The 24,719-nt window shown below is 21.6% G+C and overlaps 2 protein-coding genes across 4 annotated transcripts in view; both read left to right on the forward strand.

The window, feature by feature from the left end:
- Positions 1-24,719, forward strand: part of LOC122501885 (basement membrane-specific heparan sulfate proteoglycan core protein-like) — a 428,837-nt gene that overhangs the window by 124,053 nt on the left and 280,065 nt on the right. The gene's annotated exons all lie outside the window — the stretch shown is intronic.
- LOC122501884 lies at positions 22,494-24,616 on the forward strand. Of its 2 annotated transcripts, none has more exons than XM_043611646.1 (6): positions 22,494-22,650; positions 23,091-23,411; positions 23,630-23,656; positions 23,734-24,063; positions 24,157-24,249; positions 24,396-24,616. In XM_043611646.1, exons 1-6 carry the CDS (start codon positions 22,570-22,572, stop codon positions 24,528-24,530), a joined length of 987 nt encoding a protein of 328 aa, XP_043467581.1. In that variant the 5' UTR covers positions 22,494-22,569; the 3' UTR covers positions 24,531-24,616. The 2 variants fall into 2 exon arrangements, with proteins under 2 accessions (XP_043467581.1, XP_043467582.1); XM_043611647.1 differs by having other exon boundaries at positions 22,524-22,650; positions 23,094-23,411.

Below are 24,719 nucleotides of genomic sequence, written 5' to 3' on the forward strand. Positions count from 1 at the left end.
TTACTTTAAAAAAAATGTAGAAAAATCGTTGCAGAATTCAATTATTTTCATAAATAATAAAATTCTTCACAGGATTTCAATTATTTTAGCAAAATGTTATAAAAATTTCAATTATTTCAATTATTTTTCATAAATAATAAAATTTTTAACAGGATTTCAATTATTTTTCATAAATAATAAAATTTTTAACAGGATTTCAATTATTTTCATAAATAATAAAATTTTTAACAGGATTTCAATTATTTTCATAAATAATAAAATTCTTAACAGGATTTCAATTATTTTTGAAAATAATAAAATTCTTCACAGAATTTCAATTATTTTTTAAAAAGTAATAAAAAATCGTTGCAGAATTTAATTATTTTCAAAGATATAATAAAAAATTTTACATGAATTCAAGTATTAAAAAAAAAATGTGATAAAATTCTTCTCAAGAATTCAATTATTTCTATAAATAATGAAACTCATTGTAGAATTTCAATTATTTTTAATTCGATTTCAAATAAATTTATCGAAAAATGCCATATTTCTCAAAAATTTTATTTAATTTCAATTATTTTTAGAAACAAAAAAAATTTTCTTTGGAATTTAATTATTGAAAAATTTGTTGATAACATTCTTTTTGAGAATTCAATTTTAAGAAAATATTCAATTATTCAATAAATTATTTATTTTCGAATTTAATTTTAAATAATTGAATTCTTGCCGAATTTTCTAATAAAAATTGATGAAAAAATGAAATTCACTTAAAATTAAAAAGTTTAATTAAAAAATATTAAAAGCATTATAACGTGAATTTTTAGAAATTAAAATTAATTAATTAAATTAAATAAAATTAATTAAAAAAAAAAAAATAATAATAATAATAATAAATAAATAAATAAAATAATAAAATAATAATAATAATAATAATAATAATTATTATAATAATATTATAATAATAATATAATAATATATTAAAATTTAATAATTATTTATTAAAATTAATTAAATTCTTATCTTAATTAATTAATTAATGAAAATCTTTGAAATTTTAAATTTATAGTTTCAATATTCTTATGATTTAAAATAATGATTTATATCATGTTTTATAACAATATTTTTATAAGTTATTGAATTTCAAAAAGGTTTGAATTTAAAAATCTTAATTCCTATAGAAAATTAGGGGAATGTAGTCAAGGTTGGTCTACTGTCTAGGTAGGCCATCGCGATTTTTTGGACAAGTTCACTAGCGCCACCTACGCGCATGCTTGTCGAAGCTTGTCTTAGAGTAACCTAATTTTTTGTTCAATTACATTTTCGGAAAATCGAAAATTGTGTTTTCTGTGACGTCGGTACAAAAAAAGCTGAAAAAAAGTTTTGTGCATAATGTGAAAAACCATTAATAATAGATAAAAAACAAATTGAATCGTTAAGGCAAGTATGCAGAAAATTTGTGGGACTCATGGTTGAAAGAAAAACAAAGTAAAAAATCGAATCCCGAAACGTATTTCTTTATTTACTTCATTTGCAAAAACTGCAATTCTGTATAACTCATAATATAATTAATCATCTTATTAATATTTTTATTTAATTTTATTAATAGTTTTGTGAAAAATTTTTTTTTATTTATATTTATTTTTTTATATTGTTTATTTTTATTATTTTGTTATTTCATTAAGTTACAAACTGTAAACAATAAAGAATCAATTTTCCGTAACTCCAAACATGTTATTTTATTTTTTAACGATTAATGCCCTTTGAATTTTAAACATGGCCGACCTTGACTGTAATGGCCAACCTGGACTACAAATTTTTTTTTTTTTAAATCTTTATAACTTTTTCATTTTTAAACCTGTCAATTTACTTTGTACAGAAAAAATGTTCCTATTAAACAGGACTTTCTAACCATATACTTCAATTGTCCAAATTCATTTTTAAAAAAAAGTTATAAACAAAAGTCAAAAAGGTGGCCGACCTAGACTATGTTCCCCTAATAATGATTAAATATTTATTTAAAAAAAGAATTTATTGATGTTTTCGAATAATTTTTCTTTTAAAGAAATTTGTAAATAAATGTAATAGAAAATTTTTTTGGAGTATCTAATAATTTTTTGAGTGAATCATAATATTCTTCAGGGTCAGAAAAAAAATCAAAGTTTTGTTTGGCAGTCAGGGGAAAATGAAAATGAAATTTTTGTGGCAACTCTGTATAAATTAAAATCATGAAAAGTAGATTCTCCACCAATAGAAGTTCGCATATATAGGGGATGAAAAACCTTTTGCCATCTACCTTTGGAACGTTAAAGAGGATCTTTAGTGAATTCTAAAGACACTCTACCTGACCTTTCGGCAAGCGCAAGTATAGACGTTTTATTGTACCACACGAATCGTAAAAAAAAGCCTTCTCAACTTGGAATGATTTTCAAAAGCAACGTTTCTACTCGAAGAGCGCTCTCTTTTCAAACCACTATAGACGCTTGGCTCTTTTTGGCCGTCAGCTTTCACAATTGTTTTCCTAAATGAAAGCTCCGGAAAGCTCGCAAAGTGAGAGAAGGGAAAAGGGTTGGCTTTAAGAAAAAGGAGGGCGTTGGAAATAAACGCGGGGGTTAGTTACACACACTGCATTTCATTGTTAAGTTGTCTGCCCCCCTCTCCCTCTTCATTTTACGTATATACACACTTTCTTCATTTTCTCTCTCTCTCTCTCTCTCTTTTTCTCTCTTTCTTTCTCTCTCGGTTTGGAGAGAGAACTCTCTTTTTCTCTCTCCAAACCAAGAATCCTCTCTTCTCGCGTACCGGAACTTTGCAACTTACCTGCAACTTGAAGTTTTTATCCAACTCCAACGTATCAGTGAGAGAACATAAATATTTCTCTTGTTTAAGTCTACTTGTCTCGAGACAGCAGGGGAAGATCTACTATCACGATATGCATCTTTGGTGTTTATTTCAAAGTTGGAAACATTATTATTATTATTATTATTTAGTTAGGTACACTTTAATTGAATATTCAGTTATTGTATCTTAATAATGCGTAAAAGATATTTTCATGATAAAATACTATGTTGAATTTCTCGAACAATTCGAGTGTGCAGTGGAAACCTCATAAATTCACAGGACCGAATTGCAAATTAGTTGTTTCACTATACGACAAGGGAACTTTCAGGAGAAAAAGTATAGTGTTCGTCAGACAAGAAATAAACCAACATTATAAAGGAGGACAAATTTTTTATACAAAATCAGGGTTCCTACAAGTTAGGAAGTCAGGGAATTCAGGGAAAAGTTAGGAATTTTTACTAAAAGTAGAGGGAAAAATTTAATTTTTAGTTTTTATAAAAAATTACTGAATTTTGGTGTCTTTTTTGTTTGCGTCATAAACTATGAATTTACCACGAATTCTAATACAGAATCTTCAATTTTCTCTACACTGTAAAAAAAGGGAGTTAAATTTTAACTCCCCCGGGGGGTCTATAAAAGTCGCACCCATTGGGGAGTTAATGCCAGGGGAGTTAAATAAAGAGAGTTAAAATTTAACACCCAAATGCTAACTCCCCATGGAAAAAATAACTCGCGTGGGTGTTGAATGAAGGGAGTTAGAAATTAACTCTCTTTTGGAGTTGATTTTTAACTCGAAAAATTTCACTCCCAACTCCCGAGTCCGTTAACTCCCTAAATTTTTTACAGTGTATTCTTGTCAGTAATTTTTTTTCAAATAACTGAACTCTCTAAACTTGAAGTAGTAAAAATGTTTACTAATTCGAATTAGTGACTGACTTTTTACTTTTTAATTAGTAAATTATCCAATTTTACTAATAAATAGTAATTTCTATTAATTTATTAGCAAAATTTACTAATTCGAAAGCAAAAAGTCAGTCAGTTAATCGAATTATTAAACATTTTCACTAATTCTAATTTAGACTTTTAGAGAGAAGAACTATTACAAAATTATTATTTATAAATTATTTAATAAATAATTTAACTTAAATATTTAAAAATTAATTGAATTCTAAAATAATTGCGTTTACAAATTTCATAATTAGGTGACCTTCAAAAAATTTCAATTTAAAATATAAAATTTCAATTTTAAATGAATTTCATTAGAAATTTTAAACAACTTACATTTTTAAAAAATTCTAATAATTCAAATTCTTTTGAAATTAGTTAAATTGTTTAATATAAATTTAATTAGTTATTAAAAGTAATAGATTTATGAAAGAATTTTAGTTGAAAACACTAAAAATAATTAAATTTTGGAGAAGTTACAAATAATTTTAGAAATTCAATTATTTTCAAAAGTAATAAAATGCTTCTGAAAAATTCCATTATTTTCAAAAATTAAAAAAAATCTTTGTCAAAATTTCAATTATTTTTGTAAATAATAAAATTCTCCTCCGAAATTCAATTATATTCAAAAATTTTAATAAAATTCTTGTCAAAATTTCAATTCTATTCAAAAGTTTTCTTCAATTCAATGATTCCCAATATCTAATATTTTAATAAAATTATCCAAAATTTTTTATACAATTTTAAATGAATTTCTCGAAAAATGTAATTATTCTTAAACACTTCATTAAATTTCGTTAAAAGAATTCAGTTTTTTTCAAAAAAATTATCAAAATTCAATTATTTTCAATTTTTTTAAATAAAAATCCCCCAAAAAATTGAATTCAACAAATATTTTTACAAAATTCTTCGCAAGAATTCAATTATTTTTAGAGATAATAAAAAACTTCACAAAAATTCAATTATTCAAAAAACTTTGGTAAAATTCTTCTCAAGAATTCAATTATTTATATAAATAATTAAACTCATCGTAGAATTTCAATTATTTTTAATACGATTTTTAATAAATTTATCGAAAATTTCAATTATTTTTAAAAAAATGTAATAAGAAATCGTTGCAGAATTCAATTATTTTCATAAAAAATAATAAAATTCATTACAGAATTTCAATTATTTTAACAAAATGTAATAAAAATTCGTTGCAGAATTCAATTATTTTTGTAAATAATTAAATTCTTCACAGGATTTCAATTATTTTTAAAAAAAAATGTAATAAAAATTCGTTGCAGAATTCAATTATTTTTGTAAATAATTAAATTCTTCACAGGATTTCAATTATTTTTAAAAAAATGTAATAAAAATTCGTTGCAGAATTCAATTATTTTTGTAAATAATTAAATTCTTCACAGGATTTCAATTATTTTTAAAAAAATGTAATAAAAATTTGTTGCGGAATTCAATTATTTTTGTAAATAATTAAATTCTTCACAGGATTTCAATTATTTAAAAAAAAATTTAATAAAATTCGTTACAAGAATTCAATTATTTTCATAAATAATAAAATTTTTCACAGGATTTCAATTATTTTCATAAATAATAAAATTCTTAACAGAATTTCAATTATTTTAAAAAAATTTAATATAAATTCGTTGCAGAATTTAATTGTTTTCGTAAATAATAAAATTCTTCACAGGATTTTAATTATTTTTAAAAAAGTAATAAAAAATCGTTGCAGAATTCAATTATTTTCAGAGATAATTAAAAATTTTACAGGAATTCAATTATTTAAAAAAAATTTCATAAAATTCTTCTCGAGAATTCAATTATTTCTATAAATAATGAAACTCATCGTAGAATTTCAATTATCTTTAATACGATTTCAAATAAATTTATCGAAAAATGAAATTTTTCTCAAAAATTTTATTTAAATTCAATTATTTTCGTAAACAATACCTACAAATTTTCTCGGGCACTTAATTATTTAAAAATTTGTTGATAAAATTCTTTATAAGAATTAAATTTTAAGAATATATTCAATTATTCAATAAATTATTTATTTTTGTATTTAATTTTAAATAATTGAATTCTTGTCGAATTTTCTAATAGAAATTTATTTAAAAACCAATTTCAGTTAAAATTTTTGATAATAATTGAATAATAAAAAACCATTGTAGGATGATTTTTTTGGAATAATTGAATTTTGAAATGGTTTTAAATTAAAATCTTTGAAAATCTGAATTTTTCATACTTTTAACTAAAAATTCTGTAGAATTAATTTCCGATGAATTTTCCAAATAATAAAAATTTTGTAAAAATGAATTGTAAACAAAAGGATTTGACAATTTTCTAAGAACTTTTTCAAAAATTATAAAAAAATTATAGTTAAAATTGAGTTAATGAAGAATTTTAGTTAAAAATTATAGAAAATAATTTACGAATATTTTAAAATTACGATTATATTTTTAATTACGATTATATTATGAAAATAATTTTGAAGAAGTTACAGTAATAATATTATTATAATATAAAATAATTATTTTCTCACTCGGTCATCTTTTATTATTATTATAAGTAATTGAATTTTAAGAAGGTTTGAATTTGATATTTTGGAAATTTTTAATTCCTATGGAAAAATAAGAAAAATAAATTTTTATTATAAATAAAACTCATTGAGAAAATTCGTTAATAAATGTAATAGAATATTTTTTCGGACATCTAGTAATTTTTAGAGTGAATCAAAATTTTTTTTAGGGTTACAACTTACAAACCTATTTAATGCTACAACTTTACAGCAATTTTTTGTTGTTGTTATTTCTATTTTTTGTTTTAATATCAATTTCAATGAATTCTCTAAAGAAATAAAAATGTAGGTATATTCTATATAAATCTAAAAAAAAAAATTATCCAAATAGTAGCAAATCGTAAAAAAAGTAGTAAATAGTAGTTGTTGATAGATGAGTGCAAAGCCCGAAAATAGTAAAAATAGAAAATACAGAAATTAAAGGAAAAATAATTGCCAGAGATAAATTCTCTCCCTTTGAGCCTTATAATAAATTCGAATATTCGAAGTCCGTTTCCGGTAAAGCGATTTTCCTTTTATCTGAATAAGGGGGTTGAATTATATTAAAATATGATTTAATGGTTTTTTTTGGGGGGGGAGGGAGGGTTTTGAAGAATAATATGTTGTAAGAAGAAGTAGAAGAAAAAAAAAGAGGGGCCAGATGAGTATTTGGCTTTTGGAAAGATGAAAAAGAAGTAGCTGTCTTTCAAGGAAATGGAAAACGACAGAGAATAAAAAGCCAGTAGAAATGGTCGGCGTTAAGGCAGAAGTAGAAGGATTTCTTGAATCGTGACGCAAGCGTTTAAGCCCCAACCTCAAAGATACGTATAACGTATAGAAGGAGACGCACCAGCAACATTTTTCATCCGTAAATCTCGGAATCTCAAATCCACCATTAATATTTAGAACGTCGCATGGAATTCCAAACCTTTATTATATTGAACCACGCAGCGTGGTCTTTTTGCGTGGACGACTGATATATTCGCATTAAAAAATATTTCCCTTTCAAAAGAATATAATATAAAGACATTTTCTGCATGATAAAAAAAAGAATAAAGGGAGAGAAAGAGAGAGAGAGAGAGAGAGAGAAAAAAAATAATCGTAAATTCCATTTAACTGATTGTTCATTCATTTGTAACAATTTAATTTCACCCACTTGAATGCGATCGTTTGAAAGGTGGCCAAATAAAGTTGCGCGGGGGAACATTAAAAAATATTGCCTGAGAAAGTAGAGAAAATCGTAAACATAAAAAATTAGTATACAGAAGATTTTCACTATTTTTTTTTTTTTTTTTTTTGCTTCTTTTTCTTCTTTTTTTTATGAACGGAAGCACATACGTATTTTACCCTGAAATTAGTTTTTCAAAGTCATAAAGGATTCTACTGCAAGTTTTAGAGCCACGTTAATTTATCTTCAAGACCTATATATTTCGTTCTAAAATATGCTTTCACGAGAACTTTTCTCCTCTTTTCTGATTTCATCGTAACACTTACGTGTTATATTTACACCGCACGTATAATCATTATAACTATTCGAAAATAGTTTTGTCTTCTCTATAAACTTTTATATACATTTTAATTTTTCTTGCAGAAAGATTGAAAAATAATTTTTTCTTGATTAATTTTTCTACTTTTTTTACAACTTCTTTTCAGATTTAAAGTTACTTTTTGCTACTCTTTCAAAAATACTTATAACAGACAAAATTTTGACTTTTTCCCTGAACCCTATTAAATTATTTACAAAAAAATAAAATCCTTAGCTATAATTAATTAATTTCATGAATAATAAAATTTTTCATAGGATTTCAAGTATTTTTAATACAATTTAAAATAAATTCCTCGAGAAATGTAATTATTTTCAAAAATTTTCTGCAAGAATTCAATTAAATTTCACAAATAATAAAATTCTTCGCTGAAATTAAAATATTTTCAAAATTTGCTATTTTAATCTTTTTCAAAAAAAATTCAATTATTTTAGTAAATCATAAAATTCTTCATAGGATTTTAATTATTTGAAAAAAATGTAATAATGTTCGTTGCAGAATTCAATTATTTTCGTAAATAATAAAATTCTTCACAGGATTTCAATTTTTTTTTAAAAAATGTAATAAAAATTCGTTGCAGAATTCAATTATTTTCGAAAATAATAAAATTCTTTACAAGATTTCAATTACTTTTAAAAAATTTAATGAAAATTCGTTGCAGAATTCAATTATTTTCATAAATAATTAAATCCTTCACAGGATTATAATTATTTTTAAAAAAATGTAATAAAAATTCGTAGCTGAATTCAATTATTTTCATAAATAATAAAATTCTTCAGAGAATTTCAATTATTTTTAAAAATATCTAATAAAAATTTGTTGCAGAATTCAATTATTTTCATTAATAATAAAATTCTTCACAGTATTTCATTTATTTTCATAAATAATTAAATTCTTCACAGGATTTCAATTATTTTTAAATAAATGTAATAAAAATTCGTAGCAGAATTCTATTATTTTCATAAATAATAAAATTCTTCAGAGTATTTCAATTATTTTTAAAAAACATCTAATAAAAATTTGTTGCAGAATTCAATTATTTTTATAAATAATAAAATTCTTCACAGTATTTCAATTATTTTTATAAATAATAAAATTCTTTATAGAATTTCAATCATTTTTAAAAAATTCTAATAAAAATTCGTTGCAGAATTTAATTATTTACATAAATAATAAAAATCTTTACAGGATTTCAATTATTTTCATAAATAATAAAATTCTTCTCAGGATTTTAATTCTTTTAAAAAAATGTTATAAAAATTCATATTATTTTTCAAAAATAAAAAATTTTTTTTTCAAAATTCAATTATTTTCATAAATAATTAAATTCTTCACAGGATTTCAATTATTCTGAAAAAATTTAATAAAAATTCGTTGCAAGAATTAAATTATTTCCCTCAATAATAAAATTCTTCGGCTGATTACAATTATTTTTAATACAATTTGAAGTAAATTCTTTGAGGAATGTAATTATTTTTATAATTTATATTACAATTCTTCGCAAAAAATCAAAAAATGATCAATTGTCAACTATTTTTAATAATTTTTCAAAAAGTTCTTAGAGAATTTTCAAATCCATTTTTTGTTTACAGTTCAATTTTACAAAATTTCGATTATTCGGAAATCAATTCAATTATTTCTAAAAATTTATGATGTAGTGCTTTTAATATTCAATTATTATCGAAAATTTTAACTGAAATTCATGTTTTAATCAATTTTTATTAGAAAATTCTATACAAGAATTCAATTATTTAAATACAAACATAGATAATTTATTGAATAATTGAATGTTTCTTAAAATTCAATTCTTACACATAATTCCACTAACAAATTTTTAAATAATTGACTTCTTTCGACGAATTTTAATCAAATTTTCAAGAATAATTACATTTTTCAAAGAATTCGATTATAATTATATTAAAAATAATTGAAATTCTTTTATTATTCATGAAAATAATTGAATCTTTGTAAAAAAATTTAGTATTTATGAAAATAATTGAATTATTGTTTAGAAATTTATAAAAAATTTGTAAATAACTGAATTCCTATTAAATTTTTATTATTTATGAAAATAATTTAATGTTTGCTTAGAAGTTTATAAAAAATTTTTTAAATAATTGAAATCTTTTGAAAAATCTTATTATAAAATAGAAAATATTGAAAATCATTAAATTGAGGAAAATTTTTGAAAATCATTGAAATTTGCCAAGAATTTTATTAATTTTAAAAATAATTGAAATTTGGACGAGAGTTTTTTTTTTAAATTTCGAACATAATTGAATTTCTGCAAAGAATTTTATTACTTTTGAAAATAATTGAATTTCCCTGACCTGTGGCAACCCTGTTTTTCATAATAGAAGAATAATTGAGAAAGGGCAATTTTATTATTTACAGTTGAATTTATTTTTCTTGAAAATTCCCCTGTATACAAATATTTGTGACATGCTTTGAAATGTTTTGTTATATATTCTCTTTGGATAAGTTAACGAACTCTAATGTAATGCCTTAAGCATTTTCGTTGATCCTGGATATTGTCGTTCTCTAACAAGAACCGAAATAATGGAGACAACCAACGTGCTTACAAACGCCGGTACTGTAATTGTGGTAAACTTCAGTATAGTTGGAATGAACTTCATTGCAACTTGTGCTAATCGCTAATGTTGAACATTGATTGTCTGTGCGTTAAACACAAAACATTGCCCGCTCCATCTAATTACATTATCTAATAACAGTAAACAGTTTCTCTCTGAAAGGTATATGTGTAATTATCTTTATTTGCAATTTAATTCAATTATCCACTATAATAATAATGAAAATAATAATAATATTTATGGAAAATTGGGCGAATTTTCCAGTGTGTTTAATATTTCTAATATATAGGTATATTGACCTGATAATGGGAGAATTTTATAAGGTTAAATTTAACCGAGCTTTAAGTATTATAGGTATTATAAAATGTAAAGAGATTGTGTTCAAAGTTTAATCATCCTCCCTAAACAATAGCCACTATACTTTGCTGAGGTTTGTAATTTTTGCAAGCTACTTGTTTCGATAACGAGGTCAAATGAAACTTGACGCCGTTCTCGAGTTGGTTATTAATCACAAGTGTCTTGAATAATCTCACAGATTTAGGGTTTGGGTAAAATATCTTGGGATCAGATTTTAGTTAAGAGCTACTGCTGTATTAGAAAATTATACTTTTTTTCAAAATATTTTTCATGTGAAAAAAATTAATACAGTGAGAAAAAAATTATATTGCGAATCAATGATGTATTTGTTTGTTGCAATATAAATATTTTTTAGATAAAATATTTTTTGAATAAAACAAAGGCTGTTGGTTTAATAACATATACTATACTCCATAATTAATTTTAAAAAAGTATCAGTAAGAAAAAAAAAAGTATTCAGTAAGACTGAAAAAGTAGTAAAAAAGTGACTATTGAAAAATTACACTTAATTCAACTTTTCATGATTTCAAAATTAAATTTTTCTCAACTCGAATAATTTTTGTTAAATAAATATTAAAATATCTATTTATTTTTTCACAGGAATTAAAATATTTTAAATAATTTCCATATTTAAAGCCTCTCAGAAATTTAAATATTTATAAAAATTACAACTACAGTTCTTTCAAAATTCAATCATCTTTTTCTTGAAATTTTCCAGTTAACTTATTCAAAACATTAATTATTTTTTTTTCAAAACTTAAATATTATTATTGCAACAATTAAAATTTTCACAAACTTCAATTCAAAAAAATCTTTTGAAATTGAATTATTTCGAGGGAGAATTCAATTATTTAATTATTAAATTATTCAATTATTTAATTTATTCGATAATTGGATTCGTATAAAGAGCTTTATTATCAAAATTTTTATAAAAATAATTGAATTCCTTAGAAAAATTTTATGTTTATAAAAATAATTAAATTATTGACAAGAACTGTATTAAATTGTTTTTATATAATCGAATTTATTTGAAGAATTTTTTTTAAATCTTCTTAAATAATTAAATTCCAGTGAAAACTGCATTATTAATGAAAATAATTATATGTTAGTAAAGAATTTTAATAAATTTTCTGTTTAAATTAATAACTTCCTTTGGGACATTTTTTTAAATTAAAATAGCAGATATTAAAAATAATTAAATTTCGCAAATTTTTTGAAAATAATTGAATTGCTACAAATAATTTAATTATAATTTTCGAAAATAATAAAATTTTTTCAAGAAACTTTATTACAAATGTATTTCAAATAATTATTTAAAATCTAATGAATAAATTTCTAAATTTTCAAAAATAATGAATTCTTTTGAAAAATTTTAATAAAATTTTTTGGAATAATTGCTTTTTGAAGGAATTGATTTATAATTGTATTAAAAATAATTGAAATCCAGCGATGAATTTAATTATTTATGAAAATAATTGAATTCTTCTAACGAACTTTATTAAAGTTTTCAAAAATAATTGAATTCATGAGAAGAATTTTATTCTTTACAAAAATAATTGAATTCTTGCTAAGAAAATTATTAATTTTTTTAAATAATTGAATTCTCGTGAAAAATTTTATTGTTTGAGAAAATAATTAAATTTTTGTAAGAATTTTATTAAAATTGTTTAGAGTAATTGAATTTTCTAAGAAGCATTTAATTATTTTTCTAAATAATTGAATTTTTGCAAAGAAATTTATAAAAATCTTTTTAAATAATTGAGTTCCTATGAAAATTTTATTATTTTTTTTATAAAAAAAATTGAATTCTTGTGAGGAATTTTATTCAATTTTTTTTAAAATGATTTAATTTTTGGCAACAATTTTCTTATTTATAAAAATAATTGAATTCTTGTGAGGAATTTTATTCAAATTTTTTTAAATCATTTAATTTTTTTTTTTTTTTGAATTTTATTATTTGGGAAATAATTGAATTTTTGTAAGAATTTTATTAAAATCTTCTTAATAATTGAATTCCTGTAAAAATCTTATTATTATTTTTATGAAAATAATTAAATTCTTGTGAGGAATTTTATTCAAATTTCTTTAAATAATTTAATTTTTGTGAAGAATTTTATTAAAATTGTTTAAAATAATTGAATTTTTTGAGAAGCATTCTATTATTCAGGCAATTAATTGAATCTTTGAGAAGAATTTTATAAAAATCTTTTTAAATAATTGAATTCCTATACATATTTTATTATGAAAATAATTGAATTTTTGTGAGGAATTTTATTCAAAATTTTTTTTAATAATTTAATTTTTCGGAAAAAGTTTCTTATTTGGAAAAATAATTGAATTCTTGTGAAGAATTTTATTCAACTTTTTTAAATAATTGAATTCTCGTGAAAAATTTTATTATTTGGGAAAATAATTGAATTTTTTGTAAAGAATTTTATTAAAATTGTTTAAAATAATTGAATTTTCTGAGAAGCATTTCATTATTTATGAAAATAATTGAATTCTTGCGAAGAATTTCTTAAAAATCTTCTTAATAATTTAATTCTTGTGAAAATTTCATTATTTCTTAAAATAATTAAAATAATTAAATTTTACAAAGAATTTTGTAAAACTTTTTTTTAAAATATTGAATTTCCTTGGAAAATTTTTTATTAAAATAGTAGAAATTAAAAATAATTGAGTTTCGAAAATTTTTTGGAAATATTTGTATCGTCTGAAAAATTTTTAATAGCATTTAATTGAATTCAATAGCACCAATGGTATAGAATTCAATTTTTTTGAAGCAATAATTTTTAATATTTTTAATTCTAATAATTAGAGGAAAATATTCATCAATTTCTAATGTTTCTAATTCTAATAATCAGAGGAAAATATGCATCAAAATAAGAGGAATCCGATTAAAACAAGAATATTTTTTTCATTGAGACAAAAATCGAATCATTTTGTTTTGATTCATTTTTTGTCTCAATTATATATCGTTAAAAAATTGGGAATAAAAAATTTGATTTGAATTTCGTATTTTTTTCATTTTGTCAAATTGGTTGAATCGATGGAAAATTGATGAAATTAACAAAACGTTTATAGTTAATTAGATAGCAATGCATACTGGTTGCTTCAAAAAAAAAATTTACTTTTTTCAAATAAATTTTTCTCCGACTGGATTAATACAACACATTGAAAGAGATTTCAAGAGGGTTATTATTTTCAAATATAGAGTTTGTTTGCAAAAATTGAGGTTTCTCTCAATATTTCAAAAAAAAAAAAAAAAAATGTAGATATAGAATATCTCGCGGGCAAAAAGTCAATAAGAGCGATGATCCTCCCTATGGAAATCTACTTTCTCACATTCATTTTTACCATCATCAATCATTTTCAATACGTATATACATATTTGTTATTCTAGTAATGCAAATACATTATTCTCATCACATCAAAATCTCATTTTCTATATAAATTATATCTGAAAATATTATTCACGGTAAAAGTTTACTTTTACATCAAAGAATTTTTAAATTTTTCTAAAATGCATCTAAAAACATTTTGTTTTTTGTAAATTTTTTGATGGTGAGTTTTTATTGAAAGAATGCGAGAGTGGGAAAGATAAAGTGAATTATGAAGCTGGTGCAGTGTTAACTTTTTTCTTATTCTTCTTTTTTTTTTAATAAATGGTTAGAGTGATGAGGAAAATGGTTTAGACAGGGATAAGTTGTGTTAACCTCATTTGTGAATTCTCATTATTGATTTTCTTCGATACGACCAAGTTTGTCAGGTAATTAGGAACTGCGACACATGCCAGGATTAAATTCCCCTTTCCAATGTTCCGTTGTTCCATTCTGATCTCTCAAAGAGCTTAACGCTTTAATCTGTTCTGCACTAACCAACTTTCGACGCTAGATTTTCAGGGGACGATTATGGAAAGGTCGAGCATCAGCGTGTTCGGAATAATAATTATTGTTGTTTAGAGAAATCGTTGAAACGTGTCTAGGAATACAAAAAAGGTAGCTTTTATTAAAAAGGGATCATTTTCCACTTAATGCATTTTTCACCTTTTTGCAGTACACCATAAATACTGTACAAAGCTCTTTTTTTTATTTATTTATTTTCCTTTATTATTCTCTTTTATTATTTTTGTATCTAAATAAAATAACGAAAAATTATTAATGAAACACGGCAAAGAAATAAAATTTATGTGTTTTTTTTTTAGAAAAAAATTCTTTTTTAAATGGACAAGGTTGACACAAGTTGGGGAATTCTGGGAAAAGTCAGGGATTTTTATTCAAAGTACTGGAAAAAAATTAAGTTTTTAGAATTCATAAGAAAATTCCGAATTTTTGTGTCTTTTTTTTCGCCTCACAAACTTTGAAATTACCAAGAATTCTAATAGAAAACCTTCAATTTTTTCTACTTCTAACAACAATTTCTCTTTAAACTTGAAATTTTAGAAAATATCTATTTTTAATGAATTTAAATAGAAATTTTAAGAACAACTGATTACAGAAATTCAATTATTTTCCAAAAATTTCCTCTTTTCAATTATTTTTATTATCTACTATTTTAATTAAATTTTCCAAAAGAATTCAAATATATTTAATTATTTAACAAAATTTTAATAAAAATTTCACAGGAATTACATACTTACCAATTTTTTATCAATTTTTTTGCACCAATTCAATTATTTTTAATTTTTCAATGAAGTTTCTCGAAAGAATTGAAATTTATCCAGAGAATTGAAAAAATAGTTCTAAGACATTCAGTTATTTTGAAAAATTTATATAAAATTCTTTTCAAAATTCTACTATTATTTAAAAAAATTTTGACAAAATTCTTCACAAGATTTAGTTAATATAATTGAAATTTTAATATAATTTTCCTATACAATTCAATCATTTTTAATGCAATTCTTCTTAACAATTCAATTATTTTCACAAATAATACATTTTTTCATGGGAATTCAATTAGGTATTTAAAAACAATTGAATAAAATTCTTTGCAAGAAATCAATTATTTTTATAAATAATAAAATTTTTCTCGAGAATTCAATTATTTAAAAAAATTCTTCAAAAAATATTACAAAATTAATAACTTTTAAAGTATTTAATGAATAATTTTATTTAAATATTTTAAAAAATTATCTTCAAAAATAATAAAATTCTTCTTCAAATTCAATTATTTTGAAAAATTTTTATAAAATTCTAAGCAAGTATGAAATTATCATTTTCATTCAATTATTTTCTTGAATAATAAGACTCTTCATAGAATTTCAATTATTTTTAATACAATTTTATCCGAATTCTTTGTGTACTGGAAAAAAATTTAATTTTGGAGATTTTATAAATGATTGCAGAAATTCAATTATTTTCAAAAGTAATAAAATTCATCGCAGAAATTCAATAATGTTCATGAATTTAAAAAAAAATTATGTCCAAATTTCAATTATCTTGTAAATTAGTAAAATTCTTGGCAAATATTCAATTATTTTCAGAAATTTTCCTCAATTCAATGATTTTCAATATCTTCTATTTTATAATGAGATTTTTCAAAAGATTTCAAATATTTAAAAAAAAATTTCTATAAACTTCTAAGCAAACATTAAATTATTTTCTTAAATAATAAAAATTTAACAGGAATCCAGTTATTTACAAATTTTGTTATAAATTTCTTCAAAATAATTCAATTATTTTCATAAATAATAAAATTTTTTACAGAGATTCAATTATTTTTATGAATAATAAAACTTGTTGCAAGAATTTCAATTATTTTTTAATACAATTTTAATCGAATTCAATTTTGTGAAACATTCATTTATTTAATAAATTATTTATTTTTGTATTTAAATAATTTAATTCTTATACAATTTTCTAATAAAACTTGATTTAAAAATGAATTACAGTTAAAATTTTAGATAATAATTGAATATTAAAAGCATTATAGCATGAATTTTTAGAAATAATTGAATTATGAAAAAGTTTAATTGAATTTTATTTGAAATTATTTCAAGTTTTTATTTTCTAAATATTTAATTGAAGAATTTTCGAATAATCAAAATTTCATAAAATTGAATTGCAAACAAATGATTTTCAAAATTCTCTACGAAATTTTGCAAAAATTATTAAAAATAATTGATAATTGTAAATTTTTTTTCTTTTGATGAAATTTAATAAAATTTTTGAAATTAATTACATTCTCCAAAGAATTTATTTAAAATTGTATTAAAATTAAAAATAATTGAAATCCTGTGAAGAATTTTATTATTTAGAAAAATAATTGAAGTCTCTCAACGAATTTTTATCACATTTTTTAAGAATAATTGAAATCCTGTGAAGAATATTATTATTTATGAAAATAATTGAATTCTTGCAACGAATTTTATTACATTTTTCTAAAATTATTACGTCACAATGCGTGCAAAGCATGAGTTTTAAAATTTTGACGTCATGATGGTTCAAATGCCCTTAAAAAGAATTGAATTCAACGAATTTTTTTTAAATAATTCAATTTCTGTAAAACATTTTATTATTTATGAAAATAATTGAAATTGTGTAAAGAATTTTATTAGGTATTTATGAAAATAATATACAACGCATTTTTTATTACATTTCTTAAAAATAATTGAAATCCTGTGAAGAATATTATTGTTTATGAAAATTATTGAATTCTTGCAACGAATTTTATTACATTTTTTTTTAAAATAATTGAATTCTTTTGAGAAATTTTATTAAAATAGTAGATTTTGAAAATATTTGAATTTCAACAAAGAATTTTTTTATCTGTGAAACGTAATTGAATTCTTGAAAAAAATTTTTAAAAATAATTAGATTTTTCGAGGATTTCATTTAAAATTGTATTAAAAATAATTGAAATCGTATAAAAAATTTTATTATTTACAAAAATAATTTAATTCCAACAACGAATTTTATTATATTTTTTAAGTAAAATTGAATTGTTAAAAATTGTATTACTTGTAAAAATATTTGAATTCTTGCGAAGGATTTTATTAAAATTTCTGTATATAAATTATAATTTAATTTTTTTTTTTGTAAAATTTTATGGAAATTTAAATTATTATAAAACATGAAGATATCGAGCACTTCGAGTCGAAAACTCGGAGTTATTGATATCTACATGTTTCTTAATAATATTCTCAAATGTTATTGATTTTCAATAAAATTTAATTTTGAATCTATTGAAGAATTTTAATTCCCATAGAAAAAGAATAATGATTAAATATTTATTCAAAGAAGAAGTTATAGTGATGTTTTCGAATAATTTTACAATTATAGAAATTCATTAATAATAAATGTAATAGAACATTTTTTGGGGTATCTAATAATTTTTAGAGTGAATCAGAATATTCTTTAGCCTCATAGGGAAAAAGTCAAATTTTTGTCTGAAAATCAGGGAAAATCAAAATTAATTTTTTTGCGGCAACCCTGGTGGATCGTCGTTTTGATACTAATATCAGCAATCACTTCCCGATTTATGGTCAGTAAATTGGCCAAATCTGCATTTCCGGAAGTTAAACCATGTGAAACTGAGGAAATTATTGCATTATGATAAACTGACTCGTTGCATTTCCCGCAAATCGTCCTCTTGTAAATGTTGCCGAATATGTTGTATATATATATATCGTAGAGGATGAGTAAAGTCGAGTTTGCAGAACCGTTCGGTTTGACAATTTATATCCATGTCAAGGCACATGTGAAAGACGATCTTAAAAACTCGAATCGAAATATATTCTTTAGAAAACATCAATTTTTATTCCTTATTCTTTGATCCATATTCTGCGAAATAAAAGACGACGAGAGAGAAAAATTGTTAAATTCACAAATAAAATTTCTGTCCTTCTACACATATCAAAAAAAAAGGAAGAAAAGTGTATAGAGAAAATGTAACATTTCAGAAAAAGCGTGATATATATCTTTGAAAAAGTTTTTACAACCTTTTTCAACTATTTCTATGCATAAAAGAAGTATTTTTAGTTTTCTTACTGAATTAGAGATATTTTTATTATACCCTTGTCTATTTGGTTTGCATAAAATTAAAATATAAGATAGTAAAGATGATATTCTATTACAATCGTGAAATTTGATCTGAGAAATAGTATTCATAAAATGTAGCTACAAAATAGATGTATTTTCCGAGATATAGAAGGGGATATTTGAAATTATGCCTCTCTCTCCTAAAGCTGAGATGGCACGCATTGCACAGTAAACTTCAAACCGCCAAGGAGTCTAAGTTACTATCACGTTTTGTTACTTCTGCCCTGAAATTCATATTTTGCACCTCTCCTTACTATATTCTCCATTACGACTTCCTCTGGTAAGCTGTGGCAATTTTAAGATTGCATTTACATGCACGCGATCGACAACAATATATATATATATAGGGAAAGATTTTACATTCCTTTTCAGTGATTTGTAGTTTCTAATAACAGTGACAGATAGAATATATATTCTAACTGTGTTCCATTATGAATACTAATTTTTCCGGTATGAAGAGTGAAAATTATACTGCTAATAAATCAGCGAGGTCTTAAAATGTCTGAAACTTCGAGCTCCTTTAATGTGTCTGTGGGTGTGTGATTCTTTTTAGAGAAAAGAATTTGCACATTTTGTACATCATTTTACATCAAGCTTTTCAAGCTTTTACTTTTTTTTCTTTGTCTTTTATGAAAATTTGATTTTTTTTAAAAACTTAATCAGGGTTGACTCAGGTCAGGAAAGTCAGGAAAAGTAGAATATTGGTCAGAGATATCAGGAAAAAGTTAGGGATTTTAATTAAAGAAGAAATTGACGGACAGTTAAATCAAAAGTTAGTCCAATGTCATAATTTCGTAATTTAAAAGAAAAACACAAATTAAATTTTTAATTCGTCTTGGTGGAAAGGCGAAGAATTTAATTTTGAATATTTAAAACGATTGAAAGTTGCATTTGAATAAAAATTACAATTTTCTGTCAATAAGAAACATTTGTTAAGTTTTAGGTTATGTTACTTAAATAATTTATTATTGAAAAAAAATATAATTTTCCTTCAAATATAACTTTAAAATTATTCAAAATGTAGAAAATTAAATTTCTTACGCTTCTACCAAAAGGATTTTAAATTTTAATTTGACCTTTTTTTAAAATACGAAATTATAACATTGGACTAACTTTTGTTCCGATTGTTTATCGGATTCTTCCTTAAAAGTACTGGAAAAAATTAAATTTTTAAAATTCATGAAAAAATTCTGAATTTTGATATCTTTTTTGTTTGCCTCATAAACTATACGAATTAGAAATTCTTATACAAAATCTTCAATTCTTTCTATTTTTGACAATAATTTACATTAAATAATTTAATTCTTGAAGAACTATCATGAAATAATTATAAAATTATTTAATTAATAAGTTTACTTAAATATTTCAAAATTAATCGAATTTGAAAAGAATTGCGTTTACAATTTTCATAAATAAAAGAACTTCAAAAGGTTTTAATTTAAAATTTTATAAAATTTTAATTTTGTATTCATTTATTTATTTATTGTACATTTTGAATAAATTTAATTAGAATTTTTAAAGAACTTAGTTTTTGAAAAATTTTAATGATTCAACTTCTTCTAAAATTAGTACAATAATAAAATTCTTCTCCGAAATTCAATTCATTTCAAAAACTTTCATCAATTCAATGATTTTTAAGATATACTATTTTAATCAAATTTTCCAAAAAAATGCAATTATTTAAATAAAATTCTACCCAAACATTTAATTATTTTCGCAAATAATGAAAATTTCTCAGGAATTCAATTATTTACCATTTTTTTTTTATAAAATTCTTCACAGGATTTCAAATATTTTGAAAAAATTTAATAATGTTATTAGCAAGAATTAAATTATTTTTCTAAATAATAAAATTTTTCTCAGGAATTCAATTATTTTTAAAAATTTGAATAAAATTCGTTGCTAGAATTCAATTATTTTCACAAATAAAAAAATTTTTCACAAAAATTAAATTATTTAAAAAAATTTGAATAAATTTCTTACAAGAATTCAATTATTTTTATAGAAAAAATAATAGAATTTTCATAGAAATTCATTTATTTAAAAAGATTTTTATAAAATTCTTCAGAAAAATTCAATTATTTAAAAAAATAATAAAATGCTTCTCAGAAAATTCAATTATTTCTAACAATTTTAATAAAATTCTTTACAAAAATTTAATTATTTTCCCAAATAATAAAATTTTACACGAGAATTCAATTATTTAAAAAAATTGAATAAATTTCTTTGCAAAAATTCAATTATTTTCACGAATAAAAAAAATTTTCACCAAAATTAAATTATTTTAAAAAATTTAAATAAAATTCCTCACAAGAATTCAATTATATTGAATAAAAAAAATAATTATTTTTCCATAGGAATTCAATTATTACTTCAATTATTTACTGTTAAATGCTTTTAGTACTTTATGTACGAATGGGACTCAATGCCCGTAAATAAATAAATAAATAAATTATTTTAAAAAAATGTAATAATCTTCTTAGCAAGAATTCAATTATTTTTCTAAATAATAAAATTTTTCTTAGAAATTCAATTATTTTTAAAAATTTTAATAAAATTCTTTGCAAGAATTCAATTATTTTTACAAATAAAAAAACTCATCTCAGGATTTCAATTATTTTTAGTACAATTTCAAATGAATTTCTCGAAAAAAACAAAAGAATTCAATTATTAAAAAAAAGTTTGAAATTTGTTCATTTGAATTTAATAATTATTTTAAATACATTTGTAATTAAATTACTTGAAAGAATTTACTTATTAATTTCAAAAATTTCTAATGACATTCTTGATAATAATTCTAAAAATTATTTATTTTTGTATTTAAATAATTTAATTCTCGTAAAATTTTAATTTAATTACAAAAGAGTTATAATATTCAAATTAAATTAGTTAAAGATTAAAATATTTAGATTCAATTAAGGAAAATAATTGAATTTTTAAACAGTTTTTTTATTATAATCGAATTTTAAAGAGATTTTAAATTAGAAAATTGCTTAAAATAATTCTGAAAATATTGCAGTTCATTTATTAAAGTTTATTAAATTTTTATAATTAAGTATTGATTGAAAATTTTTAAAATAATTGAAATTTTCCATAATTTTATTAAAAATAATTGAATTTTTGTTTTAAGAGTTTTATTGGAATTTTTGAAAATAATTACTAATTTTGTTTTTGAAATAAGTAAGCTTCATTAAACTGTAAATAAAATTTTTTACTTCTAAATATTGTCTATTTTTATTTTTTATAATTGCTCTAGAATTTCTTTTTGTAGGAATCAGGGAAAAAGTCAAAATTCTGTCTTGAAATCATGGAAAGTTATGGAAAGACAAAGTCAAATTTTTGTGGTAACTTTGTAGAACAATTCTAAATAATAGAATCCGAAAGTTGAATTTTTTGCAAATAATGTCGAATATTTAAAAGTTATTTAAAAGAAAGCAGAAAAATGTTAACTGAATAAAGTGTATAAAAAGAACGTATAAGTTAGAAATTACAATAAAAAATATTAAAAAACCAAGCTGATAAAATAAATATAAATAAAGCGTTGCATTTAAAAAAAAAACAATTAAATTTATCATTGAACACGATTGATAAATATTTTTGAAAATATTTTTTACGTTTCTAATAAAAAAAACGATAAACATAGGAATATAGAGAAAGAATGTTTCTATAATGTTGTAGTACATTTGCAATTCGTTTAAAGAAAAGAAATACAAAAAATGAATAATACTTTACGAATTCTAATTTTTATTGTCAACTCTATTTTTGTACTGGCATCTAGTGACTCCACTAGAATAGAGGTAAAAAACTTATTACTAGATACAAATAATATTTTTAATAAAAGTTTTGTTGAAATAATTTTTCTTTTGACAATATTGAAACCTAATATTTAACTTGATTTTTTCTACTGCGCTTTATAAACAAATACCATAGCCAAGTTACGTTACTAATAGTTGTATCTTTGAGATCATTAAACTTATGGAGATTGATATTTTGATAGTAATTTTATCACAAAAATGTTAATTTTTTAACCGATGCTTTGAAAAAAATTAACTTACTATCAGGGATAGTCTGAAATTCTTATGAAATGAAAGTATAAATGAAAATCATTAAAAATAGAAAAAATGAGAGAATAAATAAAGAAGAATGAGAATGAAAGTGAAAGTGAATAATAAAAGAAAACTACATAATGAATTCCCTGTAAATATAATCAAAGTAATTCTTTAAAAACATTTAACAGCAGCAGAATGCAGAGGTTGAAAATTTGAGCACTATTCTAATACAGTACGACTCTACTTTTTATGGCAATTTCTCTATAATTAAAAATTGTGATGGAAATTCACACCGCATTCAATATTTCAATGACTTCGAGAAAAGTAACTTTGAGTCCTATATAACTGAAAGAGATTTAATGCAGACACCAATAATTTTTTATAGAAACATGGTGTTAAAAAATGCTAAAGACATCTTGAAGGAATTAAAGGATTTTGTTAATAAATCAAAAGATAAGTCCTGCAAAACAGAGACTAAAGTTTTTAGATACGAAGAGATATTTAATTGGGTTAGTTCGAATGTTAAAATCCCAATAAAAAATTATATCAAAGTACACAGGTTTTCTAAGAATTGAAAATTGAGGCAGAAAACGTGTCAAAATGGTTGCAATGCAACGTTTTCATATACTTTTTGTCTCAATTTGACATTCTTAGAGAAACTGTATAATATAGTTATTATACATTTCATTATATATTAATATATTTTAGTTAATATTTTCATTCTTAGATTTCAATGCCTGATACATATATTGAAGTAAGTGAAACATTAACAAATAAAAATTTCCAATAAAAGATGTTTTCTAATTTAATTCTTAACATGTGCAATTGCAGAGAATGTCATCTAAGGAATTAAAGAATGCACTTAAGATTACTTTACTTCAGTTTATTCTTACTCTTTATTCAAACGTTGAAATGATTTATAGTTGTGTTAATAAACCTTTTGGAAAAGGTCTTGAACATTATAACGATCAGCTTGACAAGATCACAGAGTTATATTTTCCTAAATCTACAAATAATGATACTAAAAATCAAAAAGATAATTTAAAAGCAGCTTTCAATTATCTATCTTCATTGTCATCAAATATACACGATTTTAATTCAGAATCATGTAAAACTAGTAAAAATTTGGATTTATTTGGCAAAAATTTGAAAAGCAAACTTGTAAGAAATATTACATATTTTAGAAGTAAATAATGAAATTATTAATTTGATATTATTCACATATTATTTCATTAATAATATGTATAATTTAAGGAAGCATTGAAAAAGAAGCTTAATGATGAAGATCTTTTATCGGAATCACCAGTGTCTACGACAGTTGCAATTGACGTAGGATCTTCTTTAAATGTGGGTGTATTAATTTATTGTTTTAATAATTTTTTTCCAAAAAAGTCAAATAAATTATACAACACAAGCAGTAACACAAAATTATTACTTAAATTATTACTAAAATTATTGTTATTATTGATTATTAATAATATGAATAATTATAGGTAACATTGAATAAAAGGAGTGATGATTTTTTTTCGCGATTACCAATTTCTAAGGGAGTTACAATTGGTGCGGGATCTATTTCTATTGTAGGTATAATAATTTATTGTCTTAATAATTTAAAAAAAAATAAGTAAAAAAGGCGAAGAGTAACGTGAAATTATTAACAAATAAAACTGCATGTAATTCTTTCACGAGTCAATAAACTTAAAGTAGTAATAAATAATATATTTAATTTTATTTTTCCCTGATATCTAGACAAAATTTTGACTTTTCCCTTACCCGAAAGAATATTCTGATTCACTCTAAAAATCATTAGATACTCA

This window comes from Leptopilina heterotoma, unplaced genomic scaffold (genome assembly GCF_015476425.1).
Source record: "Leptopilina heterotoma isolate Lh14 unplaced genomic scaffold, ASM1547642v1 Lhet_218, whole genome shotgun sequence".
Lineage (NCBI taxonomy): Eukaryota > Metazoa > Arthropoda > Insecta > Hymenoptera > Figitidae > Leptopilina > Leptopilina heterotoma.

What these genes read in the sequence shown, in the direction of transcription:
- LOC122501884 (XM_043611646.1), top strand. Translation starts at nt 22,570, where the DNA reads ATGAATAATACTTTACGAATTCTAATTTTTATTGTCAACTCTATTTTT. An exon ending in AAAATTTGAAAAGCAAACTT is followed by an intron (nt 24,064 to 24,156) that starts GTAAGAAATATT and finishes GTATAATTTAAG; the next exon opens with GAAGCATTGAAAAAGAAGCT. An exon ending in ACGTAGGATCTTCTTTAAAT is followed by an intron (nt 24,250 to 24,395) that starts GTGGGTGTATTA and finishes GAATAATTATAG; the next exon opens with GTAACATTGAATAAAAGGAG.